At 44.6% G+C, this 16153-nt stretch overlaps 1 protein-coding gene across 6 annotated transcripts in view; it reads left to right on the forward strand.

Moving 5' to 3' along the window:
* Window positions 1–15498, forward strand: part of MSLN (mesothelin) — a 39071-nt gene extending 23573 nt beyond the window's left edge. For all 6 annotated transcript variants that reach the window (XM_026095169.2, XM_026095166.2, XM_064520057.1 and 3 more), the window contains 22 exons: window positions 330–532; window positions 966–1057; window positions 1993–2123; window positions 2759–2880; window positions 3304–3478; window positions 4188–4403; window positions 4514–4684; window positions 5690–5836; window positions 5992–6041; window positions 6900–7020; window positions 7346–7431; window positions 8025–8154; window positions 8289–8479; window positions 9310–9400; window positions 9931–10042; window positions 10280–10464; window positions 11225–11371; window positions 11608–11741; window positions 12364–12491; window positions 13145–13239; window positions 14048–14237; window positions 14950–15498. In XM_026095169.2, the coding sequence (XP_025950954.2) occupies window positions 330–532; window positions 966–1057; window positions 1993–2123; window positions 2759–2880; window positions 3304–3478; window positions 4188–4403; window positions 4514–4684; window positions 5690–5836; window positions 5992–6041; window positions 6900–7020; window positions 7346–7431; window positions 8025–8154; window positions 8289–8479; window positions 9310–9400; window positions 9931–10042; window positions 10280–10464; window positions 11225–11371; window positions 11608–11741; window positions 12364–12491; window positions 13145–13239; window positions 14048–14237; window positions 14950–15038 (3006 nt within the window). In that variant the 3' untranslated portion in view covers window positions 15039–15498. The remainder of the gene's footprint in view (window positions 1–329; window positions 533–965; window positions 1058–1992; window positions 2124–2758; window positions 2881–3303; window positions 3479–4187; window positions 4404–4513; window positions 4685–5689; window positions 5837–5991; window positions 6042–6899; window positions 7021–7345; window positions 7432–8024; window positions 8155–8288; window positions 8480–9309; window positions 9401–9930; window positions 10043–10279; window positions 10465–11224; window positions 11372–11607; window positions 11742–12363; window positions 12492–13144; window positions 13240–14047; window positions 14238–14949) is intronic.
* Window positions 15499–16153: the final 655 nt, after the last annotated feature.

Consider the following 16153-nt stretch of genomic DNA (forward strand, 5'->3'; position numbering starts at 1 on the left):
CAGGTATCTGCCAATGTAGCAGAGGTGTTTGCTGTCAAAACTAGCTGGGGGAAAGAGGAATAAAACTTCTTTTTAAACAAAATGTGTTCATGTAGGTTATGTGTTGCTAATTGCAGTGACTACGAAGACCTGTGGCTCCAATGTGAATTAGAGCCTATTTGTACTTGGGTTGCACAAACACATCTTGGTGAAAGAGTCGCTACCTGGAGAGGGGACTTATGTCTAGGGCTGATTCATAATGTTCATGTTCACATGGATCTACATCTGTGTGGGTTTAGAGGTCTGCATTCACTTTACTTCGTATGCTTCTCCTTGTGTCTTGCCTGCAGTTTTCTCATGTGCCTCTCTCGCAAAACTGGAGCATGATCTTCATTAATGGCCTGTGGGAGAAGATGTTACAAGTACCTGACATTGACAGCCCACCCGTTTTGTTTCGATGGGTCCATGAGGGGCTTCAGCCATTCCTGGTGAAGCCCACGGTCTTTGCTTGCCTCCATGCCAAAAAAGTGTTGTGCAAGACTTTTCAGGAGATGTAAGTGCTGAACACAAGCATTGCTTCAGTCCTGTGTTGCTGGGGTAGGATAGTGGCCCTTCCTCCCATCTCCTGAAACAGAGCTAAACTCCGCAAGTGCTGTGAACTGATGGAGACCCAGGGCAGTCTCTGACTGAGAACCTCTCCCCAGGGCCTTTCAGCACAGCTGCTGCCCCTGTGCTGGTCCTCTGCACTGGCCAGTGCATGTGCACTGCAGCTGCGAGCGCTGGGTTTGCAAAGCTGCGTTGCAGGATTGGTAGCGCAGCGCCCAGGTGGTGGGGGCTGTTGTGAAGGGCAGTCACGTTGGTGGTTTTGAAAAGGGACTTTTGTGTGTGTGATACCAGTCTCCATGTAACTGCTGTTTCTGTGAGAATCCCACCCTGCCAGGTTTGATTTCCTCTGTGTTTGAGATGTTTTTCTTCTCTTTCTTTAGAGTTACTGCCCTGAACGGCATCTATTCTAAACTTCCAGTAGAAGAACAGAGGAATCTTTACAATGGGATCAAGTACTACCTCATCCAGGATGGTAAATGACTTCTTTTTCCTTAAGAAACAACTACTTTAAGCCCCTAATGTATGTTACAATGATAGCCATGATCTGTGAAGCCTCAGCTCTGTAACAGATTTATAGTGAATTTATACTGTCTCTTTAGTGCTAACAGAGTGGGAATGTGACACTGAGAAGTGGTATCAGGAATCATTTCCCAGCCTGAAAGCTTTCTTAAGCCAGTCTAAATCAGTAGAGGCAGTTCTGTGCCGTCTTGCATCCTCTGCAAATGGCATTTATTGCTTTTATTGTGAAAGGTGAGTGCAGAGTTTGGTTCTGAGAGCTGAAGAATTTAGCTCAGAGGTTGGCTCAGACAGGGACCTGGGTAAGGCACTTCCCTGTGCCGAGGCAGTAGTTTGCACGCAAACTTTTGTTTCCTGCAAAAGGTTTTGGCAAATTTGGAAAGAGGAAGAAAAAGAGCTGTGATGAAATATTCAGAGGGCTCTGAAAGAGCGAGGCCTCCGTCCTGTTCCACGTCATTTGTGACCTGAATGCTCAAATGCACGGATTTGAGCATCTGCTTGGTCTGACTGGGAAAACGTATGCAAGGATATTGCATTGATATTTAGTGATGGATAGAATGCCTGTAAAAAGAAGCAAAACTTTAAAGAAACAGAAAATGAGCTGGACTGTTTGATACATGTTTCATTATTGCTGTGAAACAATATTTCATTCGTTTGGATTTAGGGCTGTACAAAACCAGTGCGAAGAAAGGGACATGTAAAATCATGTAAAGGTCTCTCTAAAACTGCTCATTCTTACTGTAATGTGTGATCACAAGCACTTAGGGAGCTCTCTGCTGGCTTATTTCTCTGATAGACTAAAGTCTGCTCTGTATTCAGAAATCTCTTATCTCCACTGATTTTCAGCTGCAGTGTGAATCTGTCGTTTTATGGTGTCTGCCTGTTTTGCAGGGTCAAAACAGAAATGCTACAATGCAGCCATTCCAGGTTTGAATTCCACTGCTTGGTTTGAAAATTATCTGGGATCCTTTATGGAGCATGCTACTGTTGGAGACTTGCAGCTTTTTGCTGATGAATCAACAGTAAGTACAGGCTCACAGTGGTGATGAGGGATGTGCACTGTATGAAATACTCTCTACCTGGAAGATCATCTTCCTGCCTGGGCCAAAACTCATGGGGATGCTGCCAGCAGGAAGATTTTTCTCATTTATTTATGATGAAGAGTCCCTTTGGTTCTTTATTTTTTTCCCATCGTGGTTTGTCACTCATGATGAGACACACAAGCCTTTCAGTTGCACAGAAGTTAATTTGACAGAGGTGATTCTGTACAAAGCAAACTGGAGTCAATAAGAGGAGCAGAACCAGTCTTAAGACTGGAGTGATGTCTTGGCCTGGTTTAGTATGTGGCCTTACCAGGCCACCCTGCAAGAGGGGTGCTGTAGGGGCAGGATGAGTAGGCAGGACTGTGTCTTTTAGCAACAGTGCCACCTTTGTGCCTTACAGCATTCAGAGAGTGAGAGGCTTATGTACCCTTGGAGTGCACAAAGGAAGCAAAATCCCAGTGCATTACTTGAGAACAAAAAAGCCCTCAAAACTCTAAAGCCAGATATAAAAAATCATATTGCTTGAAGTGAGATTCTCTTCAAACTGTCCCAAGTGACTGCCAGGATTAAATTTTCTTTTTTCTTTTTTTCCCTCCTCATGATAACACTCTCAGCTTCAACAGTTTGCCAGAGATCCGGCCAATATACAAATGGTCAGCAACCTCACTTTGCTGCGGACAACAGCCGTGTATTACACCTTGCTGCTGACCTCTGGGCCTAGCTTCCCCTTATCGAGGTATGGGATCTGACCTTACTTCCTACCTGACTCATGGTTTAACGCGGTACCTTGAGTTAGCCAGTTTTGCTCAGTGGTGATTCTGGTGTCTACTTACATGAGACGTACAAAGCGTATTTCTGTTTGCATTTCTAATCACGTTGCAGTTGATCTTGGGGAGGGCCAGACCCCAAGTTCCCACTTCATGGGAAGTGATTGTCACACAGTGCAATCTGCCAGCTAACGACCAGCAGCTCGCCTTGCATCTGGGCAGTTTTGCAGGACACAGCAGTGCTCTCTGTAAACAGGAGTGTTGTCAGAGCCTGAGCAAGTGAGGGGAATTGTGCACTGGAAGAGAGCATCCTCTGGAAAAAGAGGAGAGATCTCTGATAGAGCTGCTGTTGATCATACTTGCAACCTCTCCTCCTTGTCTCCCACCTACAGTCTCCCAGACAGGTTTGTTTGCTACCTGAGCCCCTCCGCTGTGAGCAGCCTGAGCAGAGATGAGGCTTTGAGCTTGGCCCAGAGGATCAGTAAGAACTGCCCCACGAACGTGACACACACAGGAGCAAATAAGGAGAGACCTCACTCTTCATCCCTGACAACGGAGGAGCTGCAGGTAATGTACTTGCCAGCCCTGTGAATCAGGAGTCACAGAATTTGTGAGGAAGTCTTTTCTTCTTGGTGAAGAAAGAGCTCTAATCCTGCAGCAGATAAACAGTTCTCAACCTCTTACAAATGATTAGGTCCCTGCTAGGGTCAGGACTAATCTTTAAAGTACTATTATCCCCTTTAATCAATGAAAAAATTGAGGCACTGAGAATTTAAATGATCTCCTCAAGCATTGTTACGGGGAAGCACTTGAGCTTGCTGCGGTCTTGCAGTGATGAGCACAGAGCATGGGTGCAGCCCAACCAGTCGCAGCTCCTGGGCAATGGAGTGGCTCTTCTGCCCAGTGCGACTTCCCTTGGGGGAATGAGTCTCCCACATGGAAGAGGGTTCACAAATCTGGGAGTGATATTGGATTTGGGGTTGCCAGGAAGAGCAGTTGGAAGTAATTGGCCTAATCAGAAGGTTTGGTGTCAATTATTGTGTCTCCTCCTCTGTATGGTCCTGTAGGTCATTTTGCTTTTTTATTGTGGCCTCTGGCCGCTGTTTTGCGGTCAGCAAAATCTTAGTAGGTAGAGGAAGTCCATCACCAGGCTTCATCACAAAAGCCTATAAAGCAGAAAGTTCAGTGATTTAAGACATCCAAAGGTCATGGGATCCGGTAGGGTCCCCTCATTGTTCCTCTGACTTCCTTTTCTGTCTGTATGGGACCTTTTCAGGTTGCATCCTCTTTGGTGAGAAAGTTTGAACATTTCCCGCCTGCAATCCTGCATGCATTGGGCCAGGCTGCCGTTGGGCTGTCCGTATCCCAGATTGAGAATAGCATCAGTGGTAAGGACATTGAAGCATCTCTTTCTGCCCTGAGTGAAGTTCATGGCTGGAACACTGAGCAGTCCAGCACTATTGTCAACAAATTGCTCAGCTCTGGCTATCAGGTACAAATAATAAGGTCCACATATGCACCTCACACCTGGTATTGCTGTAGCTGCAAAAATAATGATGTATGGCCTGTAACGTCCTCTTGCCTGTATGCATTGCCTTTCAGATCACAGATGGCCAGAGCCTGGCGAAGCTAGGCAGCTTGGTGGCTGGCCTCAACAGCAGCACACTTCAAAGTCTGCCTCCAAAGGTGATCTTGGAAGCCATTAAGTTGCCTGAGTTTGTTCAGCAAATGGTGACCCTACCCTCTGCTCTGAAAATGGCGTTTGTGGAAAAGGTGAAATTATTTCTCTGCTCACTTGTAATGTCCTGAAGAAAACCCCAGTGACTCAGAGCTGAGAGTGCTGGTGGTTACCTGAGCCCAGGCATTGGCACACACGCGCACACCCAGATCATGTTCCCTCAGGGCTGTTTGTGATTGCTAACCCAAGGGTGCAGCAGAGACAGGCGTCTCCAGTCCTTGTCGCTGTGTCTGTATAGGCATCCTTGGCTGCCGGCCACCACACCATGCCTAGTCTCTTTGGGCTAGTGTCAGAAAAGACACAGCTGCTCTACAGGGTGGTCAAAGAAACTACTCCCTAATGACTTCAGAATATGCCTTCAGGGAAAAGTTATGGCCAGGGTTCGGACTGAGAACATGTAAGAAGCAAAGGCAACTCAGGCCATTTAAGGGCAGACTGATCCTCTAGCAATGTGCTATTTTGTTTCATCCATATGACTGTGTAGGATTTGGACCTCTTTTGATCTTTTTGCTGGCCATGATTTTAGCTTTCAAGTTGCACATGTAGCATTCAAGTTTGCTGCTATTCAGCCTCCTGGCAGGAAAGACTCTGACCTGTGCTTGGCACTTGGGACTCTGCCTCAAGCTTGTCCTGGGGCAGCAAGCCATCAGGGCTCTGTGCCAAGCTTTAGGGGAGTAACATCTCCTTCACCACAGGATTGCTCTGAACTGTGCCCTTCAGCAAGCTGAGATATTGTTTGGGTTGCCAGAGAGGGAAGAAGCGCCCATTCTTTCTGGCCTGTCTCACATTTTTAGGGGCTAGAGCCAGGAGCTGGGAAACTGATACAGGCAGGATCGTTCCCAGTCAGGGCCCCAGGTATTAGCTGCAAGCAGCTCTCAGTCTGACAGATATGTCAAACAGGAAATATTTCATAGCATTAGGTCTCTGAGAAATGCCCATGTGATAAGCAGGGGAATTTGCCCAGTCTCTCTCCACTTCATTTCTTCCCCAACAACTGTTTATTTTAGCCACAGGGTTTGAATTATATGTATTTTTTTTAGATTTCCTCCAGTGTTGGCCACCCTGCTGACCTGGTTAAGTACATCCCTGATGCTTTCACCAGTTACATTCCAAAATCATTGCTTCTGTTTGGGAAAGAAAAGCCTAATATTCAGGATCTCAATCAGAAAACGTGGACCCGAGAACAGGTAATATGCTAGCAGTTTGTTTCCTTCCTACCCCTCAGAGTCAGCCTTTGACACTGTAGGGGTATCAGTTCACGCTGCAAATCTGTCTGAAAGTACAGCTGAGTGTTGCAGAAGAGCTTGGTAAACCATTGATTCTCTTTGGCTTTGCTCCACAGGCTGCCATGTTTTTCAGTGATGTGATAAAGACAGAGCCTGATTTCAGCAGGTAGCATTTTTTTTCCTCTCTTACCATTTTCCATGTTTGCTGACCCTTTGTCGCATGTGGCAAATCCACCACATTCAGTCCACAGCAAGAGGCAGCAAATACCATGCAAACCCAAACGCGGACAGGCAGCACCAAGGTGTACCAGGGTGTCAGCTGCAAAATGTATCCATAAGGCCAACTTGCTTCCTAAAACAATGCTGCTGGCTTGGACTGCACTTGGAATCCATGCTTCTAACTGTGGAAGACATTTCTAGTTGGAGAACATGTCAGTCTTACACAGTGCTATTCCAGGGATTGAAATCTAGTAAGAACGATGTATGTCTCTTTTGCCAACTCTTTTATCTGCGATGGAAAATGATGCAAACAATGAAATATATCTGGGAAAAACAATGGAATCGGCATCAGTGTCATGTTGATTTCACAGTAGAAGCTTCTCCATATAAAAAGCAAATAAAGTTTTAAGGACTTTTCCCTGAGCTGTCCCAGCCTGTGAAAATTATGTTCTGTGGTGAAGATCTGCACAACTCCCCTTCAGTTTTGAAGGATGGCATTTGCTGAAAACACAGGGAGGCAGACTGGTTAAATTGGGGTTCAGCAATACTACTGGGGCCAGTAGTGTCTACCTTTTAGCTTCTAGTACAAGTCCCCAGATTATGTTTATTTGGCCAGCGATGGCTTCTGATCTCCCACATATGTCAAGACTGATGATTTTGAGGGGATGGAGTTTGGAGAACTTCAGGCTTTGAGACTAGAGGTTTATGCTTGTAATACTTGTAATACGTTCATTACAAATGTGATTAGCGTTGACTTTCCTCCTGATGTCATTGTCCCTGTGATTTGCTTTCTTTGGATATTCAGGCTTTCCCAGTCTGTCCTCCAAGGCTTCACATGTGCAGTTGCCAATGAGATGGAAATGGAAAGTCTTCAGCAGCTGGCCAAAGTCATGAAGCAGAAGAATGTCAAGCTAGGAGAAGACCAGGTCAGATCCCATATGCTAAAATGCAATTTTTGATATTGTCGTGAAAGTGGTAATCGGAATCATTCATTTAGAACTCAAGCACTTCCCGTTTGTGGGACTAGAACCAAAGGAATGGGTCCTTTGTCTTCATCCCATGGCTCTGAATTTCTCTGAAGACAGGTGAAGTCACAGCCCAACTGGCTAGGTTTCTCAGGAACCAAAACCTCTGAGTTCTGTCTTCTTTTTATCTTACTTTGGAACAGAGCACATTCTTTCCTTTTGCTTTACTTTCTTATGTTTTCATACTGGTTTTTTTTCTTTGATGTAAACTCTGCTGTCCTTTCAGCTGAGGTGCTTGGTGGAAATGGTGACACTGCATGGGATTCCCAAGGATCTAGACAGCTATCCTAAAGACCTGTTACTGTTTTTAAGGTAACCATACTGTGGTTTTCCTGCGTTGCCTTAGCCCTTAGTGGGAAAAAGAGATGTTATTTTAGAAGTCAGCTAGTAATGACTACCTCATATATGACATATGTTCCCAGCTTGTTCAGGTGTCCTTACAGAAAGGAAAGCAGATTGCAGAATGCTTTCAAAAGGCCATTCAATTTTGAGGTCCTTTCAGACTCAACAATCCATCATATTAGTAAAAGGGTGTGAAGCTCTTTTTAAATAAGTTTGTCTGGATATGAGATCATTATGGGTTTTTAGTACTTTCTGGCCTCTGTGAATATACTTTCACTAACAACATCAAAGAGAACAATCAGTAGAGTGGAATTTTGTTGTTCCAATAGCTTCCCACTGTGATTCTGTAGCCAGAGCCTGAACAATTTTAAACTGAGTCTCACAATAGATTCTGTAAGGTGAATGTGAATTTTTAAAAAACATGGACTATGATCTTTGGGAAGAATAACTGCGTAGAGTTTAGAAAGAGTCTGTGGTGTAGGAAGCCTTATATTGAACAACATTAAACCCGATCAACTGTCTGATACCATTCACTAGAATTTATGGAGTATTTGTCTTTCTAGTCCTTCAGACTATGCAACGACAGGAAGCTGTTGGCAATACTTTGCTAATATTGGGAAAGCAAATCTTGATGTTCTGCAAAGAGAGTCCTCCCAGCGGAAACAGCTGCTGTTGGAAGCTTTAGCATGTTTGGTATGTGGTCAAGGGGACGGTTTTGCACAAGGCTGGTGAGAACTTGGAGTTGTCAGCTGTCAGCAGGAGCAGGAGTGCTCCTTCCTACAGTGGCAGCCAGGCCTATTTAACACCTCTATCTTGTATTACTTTAGAAGATTCCTGGCACACAAGTAGATGAGGAAAATGCAGAGGTTCTGGGTCGTCTGGTCTGTGACCTGAGTGGAGAATACATTAGAAGTTCTGGTGGAATTTTGCTGAAGCCATTAAGCCAATGTGAATCTTTCCTGCCTGATCAAGAGGAGGCTATTAGGAGTGTTATCAGCAGTGGAAACACTACATTCGGGTATGATTTTTTTTTTTTTTCCTTCTGGGCATGAGCAAAACACCTCAGATAAAACAAAGCGCTTGTCCAGTTGAGACCTGAGTGAACTCCAGCCAACCAGCTTGATCAAAACCTTGACTATTTTGTTGGTTTTGAATTTTACATTGGGCCTTTTACATTGTTTGTGGGGTTTTTTTTTTGTTTGTTTGTTTGTTTTTGAACTTCTTTAGCTTGACTGGAATTCTACTGAAAAATAGTCATCTGTGTCTTGCCTGCCATAGTTATAAAAGCCTTTTTTTGGCCTATTTTTCAATAATGAAGTTTCTCTGAGACTGTCCTGGTGAATTGAGGTAGACTCTAGCTGTTTTTCAACCACTGGCTCTGAGAAGTCTTTTTGTTTCCTCCAGTCAAACTGATAGATGTTTAATAAATCCCTGAATCTCTCGGGCTTTCTTGGCTTTATCTAACAGACATTGTCCAAGAGAGAGAAAATATTTTCCCTCCCTGTGTCAAATGCTCTGAGACCTTGGCACTGGATCATTAATAGTGAGCAATGGGTATTCGTGCTTAGTTAATAGTGAGACTTTAGTGTTCATGCTTAAGAAAATAATGTATCTGTTCCATGACGTTTCCTCATCCTGCTGCCCCTGTTTATGGCACTGACAGTTGCTCCTGCACTGCTGGAATGAAGTTTTGTGTAGCAGGAAGTGATCAAGGAAATTTTAGGATGGAAACCTTCCGTTTTATTAACTTACAATGTTACAAGGACATAATCCTGGCAGTTTTTAAGTTTGGGTTTTTTTCTTTTTTTTTCTTTCTTGAAATCTGATTGCTGCTGATTTTGGATTCAGGCCTCCTTCAGTGTGGTCAGCTTCTACCTTGAACGAGCTCAGTGAATTGATTCCTGTGTTTGATCACAGCATCTTGCAGAAGATCCCCAAGGTGGGTTACAAACAGGAAAGTGGGGAGTTTGGGAAGCACTGTTATGTCCTGCAGTTTGGAAGGAGCATGGTTTCTAGGTCAGTGGTTCCCAAACTGTGTTCCATGAGGATGAGGGGATCTGTTCAGCAGATAACTTATCAGCAGCATCTTCAGTTAAAAGCCTGGTGCCAAAGGTGCCAGACGGTCTATGAGGGGTGAGGGTTGATCAAGCCAGAAAGCTGGGAACTGCCAATCTAGATCACTCACTTTCTGTAAATATCTGAAAAGCACCAGAGGTGGAAAGCAGTACTAACTATGTACAGTACTTTGTGGGGAGATTATCATATTCCACACCCCATAAATGACTGAGTTTAAGCATTTAGAAATTTGCCTTTAGCTCACCAGGGAAAGGTTTCTAGATTTATAGCGGGCAGTCTGCTGCCCTTGGTACTTCAATAATAAGGTTTCTTGTCTGTGTGAGTAGCAACTTGTTCTGCAGGTGAAATGCCCAGGATTTGCAAAATCTTCCTGATGAGAAGTTTTCTTTGCAGAATGTTTTAACCCTTTGGCTGAAAAACTTTGCCCATGATTCATCTCTGTCAAGGGAACAGCTGGCCTCCATTGTCGAAGAACTCCTGCCTTCTCGGCATAAGCGTGCTGCTGGTATGAGAGCTTTCACTGACCCCTGATGGCAGTCTTCCCCTTGATGTCAGGGTTGACCCTAGTTCTTGTGGGACACCCTGAACATGTCTGACTTGGGCTATGAAACTCATAGTGGTAGGTTGCCCAGGAGGAGGGTGGAACCGTAAGTCCACCCTTGTCCATCTCCAGCAAGGAAACATTCAAAGCTTAAAGCAAAAGAATGTAATGCTGGGCACATTTGATTCTTGCCTCAAACAGAATGCCCACCTGACAAGAAGATAACACAAAAAGTTCTTGAGGATGATATGATGCCTATTTACTATACCGCTGAGCAGTTACAGGCTTGCTTGAAGAATGTCTCTCTGGATAATCACCTCTCTCAGATACTGAGCTACCCCTTCACTGTTGAGCAGTTAGCTGTGCTGAAGAGGCATCTGGATAAGGTAATGCCAGGCTGAAGAATGTAGGATTATCTATGGATGAGGTTGCTCAGGAACCTGTCCAGTTGAGTTTTAGTATCTCCAAGGATGGAGACTCCACCATCTCTCTGAGCTCCTGTTCCCGTGTTTGACCACCTTTACTGTGAAAATGTTTTTCTTGATATCAAAATTTTCCTTGTCTGTTGACCCTCATTTTTTCACTATGCAACTCTCAGAAGAGTCTGGCTCCATCCCCTCTCTAATATCCCATTAGGTAGTTGAAGGATAGTGATAAAATCCTCTCCTAGCCTTCTCTTGTTCAGACTGTGCTCCAGCCCCCCGACCAGCGTGGCCCTCTGCTAGACTTGTTCCAGTTTGTTGGAGTTTTTCTTGTACTGTGAAGCCCAAAACCGTGTGTAGTATCCAGGTGGGTCTCACAAGTGCCAAACAGAGGGGAATAATCACTTCCTTCAACTGGCTGACTGCGCTGTTACTGGTGAAGCCCAGTATTGGATTAGCCTTCACCACTGCAAGGGCACGCTGCCAATTCAGGTCCATGTTGAGTTGGTTCATATTGCTGCGGGTGTCGTTCCCTCCCTGGGGCTCGCTTGCCTGGGCTGCCAAGGAGAAAAGGATAGACATGCTCATATATTTTCACTGGCTTTTGTTTATTGTTGCTTGCAGACCTTTTATAGTTTTCCACATCAATTTTGCAAAGAGCATAAATTCATCATCACAGGCATGATAATGAGTGTCCATAGCAATAACAACAGTCTTTCCGCAGACACATCCTGACGGGTATCCTGAAAGTCTGCTCCCCAAACTGGGCACCCTGGCTGATTTTCTCACCCCTGAGGACGTTAGCAAATGGAAGATAAGTTCAGCTGACGTGCTGGCTGCCTTGCTACAGAATCAGCCCTCTGACAGCATGGTGCGTGTTCCGATTTTGCTTTCCTGCCCATGTTTGCTTCCTGTTTTGGGAGCTGCTGGTTTAGGACTAGCTCAGTGGGTTCAGAGATGATTGGCCTATCCTTGATGTCCAAGCAAATAGACTTGAAATGTTTCAATTTTATTTTTGTAATTATTGCATTTGTTTCTCTTTTGAGGATAAAAACATAAATTCTGGTTCAAATTAACTTTTAAAAAAAACTTAATATATGTTTTTAGGCTGCCGAAATGATTAAACGATATGTTACCTTGGGAAATCGTTTGACCGCCCCTGTGCTGAACGCAATTGGAATGAGATATGTGTGCCTTCTAAATACAACTGAGTTGAATGCGATAGACTCCAACAGCTTGAAGTGAGTCAAGTATTGTGGCGCTCCTTGCCTCTTGCAAAAGCACCTTCCTATCAGCAATTGCAGGTTCCTTTTCTCTCCGTCTGAAAGTGAAAGGAAATCTAGTAAGCAGCTTTAGTATCTGTTCCACATCCAGGTTTGAAAGCCTGCCATTCTTAGTCCTACCAGGAAGGGCTCAGATTTGCAGTCAAGTTTTCTTTAATATACCTCAGCTGACAACAGTAATGATCTGTGTGCATGTTTTTATCTGTGTGCGTGTGAAAGAGTTAATGAAAATTAATTCAGCTTCCTTTCAAAGAGGGTTAAATGAAATTAATTAAATCCTATGTCTTTACAAACATTCAGCTTGTAATGTGCTGTCTGAGCCATGATACCTTATCAGATATAGTATTTTGATCAGGAGACTGAGCCATTATTTGTTCGTTTAGCTTTTCCCTGTACCTCATCTATCCACTGGGAAATGCCCAGGATTGTACTGGAGGAGAAGGTAACCTATCCTATGTAGAGAAACTCAGATGTTCAGAATGGTTCAAAATTTATTCATATTTCAATTATTTTATTGAAAACATTAAAATAAATATAATAAAAACCTTTCTTTTTTACATAAATCTTCATTTTTCTGCAGAACAGCATCTCTTGATCCTTCAGCCTGTTCACAGCTTACTAAAGACATCTTGTACCCTAAAGCAAAACGTGCTTTCTCAGACCAGCATAATTCACGTGCTTACTATACTCTTATTAAACCATATCTAGGTAGGTGTGTTTGGTGCGGGGGGGGAAGGAAGCATGTTACAGGGAAAGAGATGGGTCTTAGCCAGAAGCTGAATTGGGGTCATATGCCGTAAAAGTGTTGAATTTTTGAAGCCAAACTTTTGAAAGTTCAGGGAGGCTTGAATCTTTTCCAACTTACAGGTTCAGGAAATAATCTTGAGAGATTCTGTACTTGACTTAAAATCCCCTGAACAGATTGTCAAACTGTTGCAGAGAAAATCAAACTTAGGGCTTTTGGGATGGGTAAGATCTGTTAGATACCCTAGTAAATCCAGCTGCTAATGCAGGAATGTTCTCTTTATGTTGTGTTTTTAGGCTTACCTCATAGCCTTCCCCATGTCACAAAACAAAGATTTTCCATGTTGACCAATAGAGTAGCTGGATGGGAGATACTTGTTCTAGCATCTGCATTGATGCAGGTTTGTTTAATGGCCAACAGGATAAGGTTTCCCAGTAAAATGAACTAGCCTCCATAGTTTTTTCCAGTTAGAACCCTTTTTGCTAGGAGCCCTGGGCTAATAAACTTTGGAGACGCTATGAAAGCATATTCTAGCTCTAGCCTATACGAATACACAACAGTCCTCATTTGAGGACCGTCCTCCGTACCTTGATATGCTTTCTCTTTTTGCTCCTAGGGGGTGCTCCTGCTGTGGATCTCAGAGCTCTAAGCAAGGACCGAGTGAACATGGATATTGAAACTTTCACAAAGTTAAGAAGAGACTCTTTGCTGGTGAGCTGGACCATGAGAGTGTTTCATTCCATGCATTGTATCATGCTAGCTGGTCACTTCTGGTCTCATTATCCGTTGGTGTAAATCAGGAGTCACTCCATCAAATTCAGAATGATGTTGCAGTAGTGGAAAGAGGAGGACCAGCTTGAAGCTTCTTCAGAAGAGTGGTTTGGAGTCATACATAGATGCTTGCCCAGCCTTAGTGGGGAATTTCCCAAGACCAGGCTTTCATAGACATAGTAGCAGGGAGCAGGATTCCACTAGGCAATGTGATAATCCTTCGCTTTGCCCCAGTCCAAAGCTGTGTACCAAATCTCCTAGCTTAGTGCCAGGAGTGCTGACAGTCAGGGATATGCTGCTGTTCTAATACTGTCTATTTTGGAAGAAAGCCCTGTGATCTAGGCAGGGACTGGGGCCCTGCTTGGGTGTAGAAGAGGAGTCTTGGGTGAGGATGTAAGCAAGGTGAAGAACCACACACCGAGCTCAAAATGGGCAGTGCAGTCTTTCGAGAAAGGTAAAAGCCACAACAGGAGGTGCAGTGTTATGGAGGGGCAGCTATGATTCTAGCTTTGACCCAGTGTACTCCAGCATGGCCTTTTCGTCAGAGGACAACAGAAGTGAGCTTTGAGAAATCATTTTCATGCCCCTAGCCTAAGGCAAGATTGTCCCAACTGAAACCACTCAAAAGAAGCTTCTTTCCTGTTCTTAACACTTCTGTTAATGGAAACTTCACCAAGTCCTTGGTCACAGGTTTTATTTCCATTCCTGTGCTTATATGTCTAAGTCTTGCTCTTTGATTTTTCTGTAGAGCCTGACGCCTGCTGAAGTAAAGGACTTGCTGGGAGTGAATCTCAAAGCACTGACGACTGTGCAGAAGAAGTCACCCATCCGAGAATGGATTCAAATGCAGAAACAATCCGACCTGGATAAACTGGGTGTTGGGCTCATTGGGGGAACACAGGAAGGTTACATCAATGTGATCACGCCTAAGTTTCAGAGTACGTAGTATATTAGGACTTCTGAGTGGCATGCTTTAAATATTTATTTTTGGCTAACAGCAAGGAGGAAAAACTGCCTTAGGGAGGTGAGGTGTTTTCAGTCATCTGTGTAAGGGAACCGAATGCACCAGCTGATGTAGCTCCCTGGGAACCAGTCAGTCACAGCCGTGCTCAAGCAGGCGGTTGCATTGAGCAGTGCTGCCAAACAGCTCTGGTCCTGCTCTTGGCCGTGCTTGTGCCAAGGCCCCAGCAAGTCCTGCCGGCCACTCCCTTTTCAGAGGGAGCAGAGACTGTGGCTCTTGGCTGCTGTGGACCCCTCGAGTGGCACTCGTCACTGCACATCCACCCAGCCCCCCTGAAACGCACTGGGTAGCGCTCACCTCCTCCCTTTGCCTCCTGGCTTCGAGGAGCAGCAAATTCAGTTCTGAGGAGCCTTGCAGCACAGCCTGGGCCCAAGAAGAGGCAATTCTGTAATCCCACTGGGAACATCCTCGCTACCTGAACATCTCAGCTGAGTGAGCACTTCCACAGCATCCTGCTCCCACATGTGTTGGATTTGGGATGTGACTGGGAGATCCTATTAGGAATGGTTACTTTGTGCTCGGAAAGCCAAAGATCTTCCCTGCATGTGGTGTAATGGGATGGTCTCCCCCATGGGGAAATGGTTCAGTTGTTGGGTTCTTTGCACTGATACCCCCTCTTTTTCCTCTAGCACCATCCTCAGCTCCCCTGGGTGCCATGGCCTTCCACCTCCTGCCCGCTCTGCTTCTCAGTTTCCTGATGATGTTGGTCTTGTCTTGAAATCTTCCCTCGGGAGAAAGCAAGATGAGGGGGACCAGCCTGTGACTTGCTCTGAGGCCTGTCGGGTGGGTGGGATTGGGAGGGGGAGGGTGCTCAGTGCTAGCAAGCAACTGTTATGGAGCCCAGTATTCATTTTTAGGTACTTTTCTTTTTCAAATCACTAGAAAAAAAAGGGTATTTTGTCTGAAGGGAAGATTTCAGACTCTTCAGAGCAGGAATCTTCTTGTTTGCATTTTGTACAGAGCCCAGCCTACATAAGGCCCAGCCACATTACTGCAACATGACTCATGTCAGTACTTTACTGTATAACCCTGGTGGTTTAAGGGTGAGCAAATTGGCTCTTCTGCATGTTAATGGTTACATTTCTGAGAGTCTGATCTCTGCTCTGCCAGTGGGAGTGAAATTTTCCAGCTGTTTGTAAAGAAATGTTGGAATTGAGTAAAAAATGCCAGAAGCAAAATGATGAGTTGCTGTTGTCTTCCCTTCACTCACATAGCCTGTGACTTAGTGTCTGCAAGTACAGGACAAAGTTAAATGGTCAGGAGCCCCAGGCATGCCTGTTTCTTTTCTTTGGTGTTGACTATTTAAGCCTAAGGGCTGAGGCTGTTTTCAGCATCTTTATGGGAAGGGTATAAGGACTTTGTATAACATTTTCAGTAGATTTTTTTTCTTCTCATTAGGAAACCCTGTTCAAAAAAACCTTAGTGCAAACTATACTTTGTCAGAATCCAGCTTCTGAAATCTTTTTTCCCCCAAGTGGAGAGCTTGCCTGCAAAGACGTTATAAATGTTCGTTTAAGCCATGGTTTACAGAAAGAGGAGAGAGTAGTCTGTCCTTCATTGCAGGCTTCTGTGGAGCTGGTGACACTTCCCCACAGCCTGCTTCCGGACTGCTCTGATGGGAGGAAATTTAACTCCAGCAGTTGGAGAAACACTGATGGCTGCAAGGCCTGACTAGTTAGAAGTCATTGCTGCAGTGCTGGGGCAGTAGCAAGGTGGGAGGTAGCCCAATATAAGTAAGGCAAAGTTTGGTTCCCTAACAGAAATCTTGGTTTGTTTCTTGTTCCTTGACTCGCTCTCAACAAGTGGCATAAAGACTCTGCTCAGCCCATGACG

This window comes from Dromaius novaehollandiae, chromosome 14, assembly GCF_036370855.1.
Source record: "Dromaius novaehollandiae isolate bDroNov1 chromosome 14, bDroNov1.hap1, whole genome shotgun sequence".
In the NCBI taxonomy this organism is placed as follows: domain Eukaryota; kingdom Metazoa; phylum Chordata; class Aves; order Casuariiformes; family Dromaiidae; genus Dromaius; species Dromaius novaehollandiae.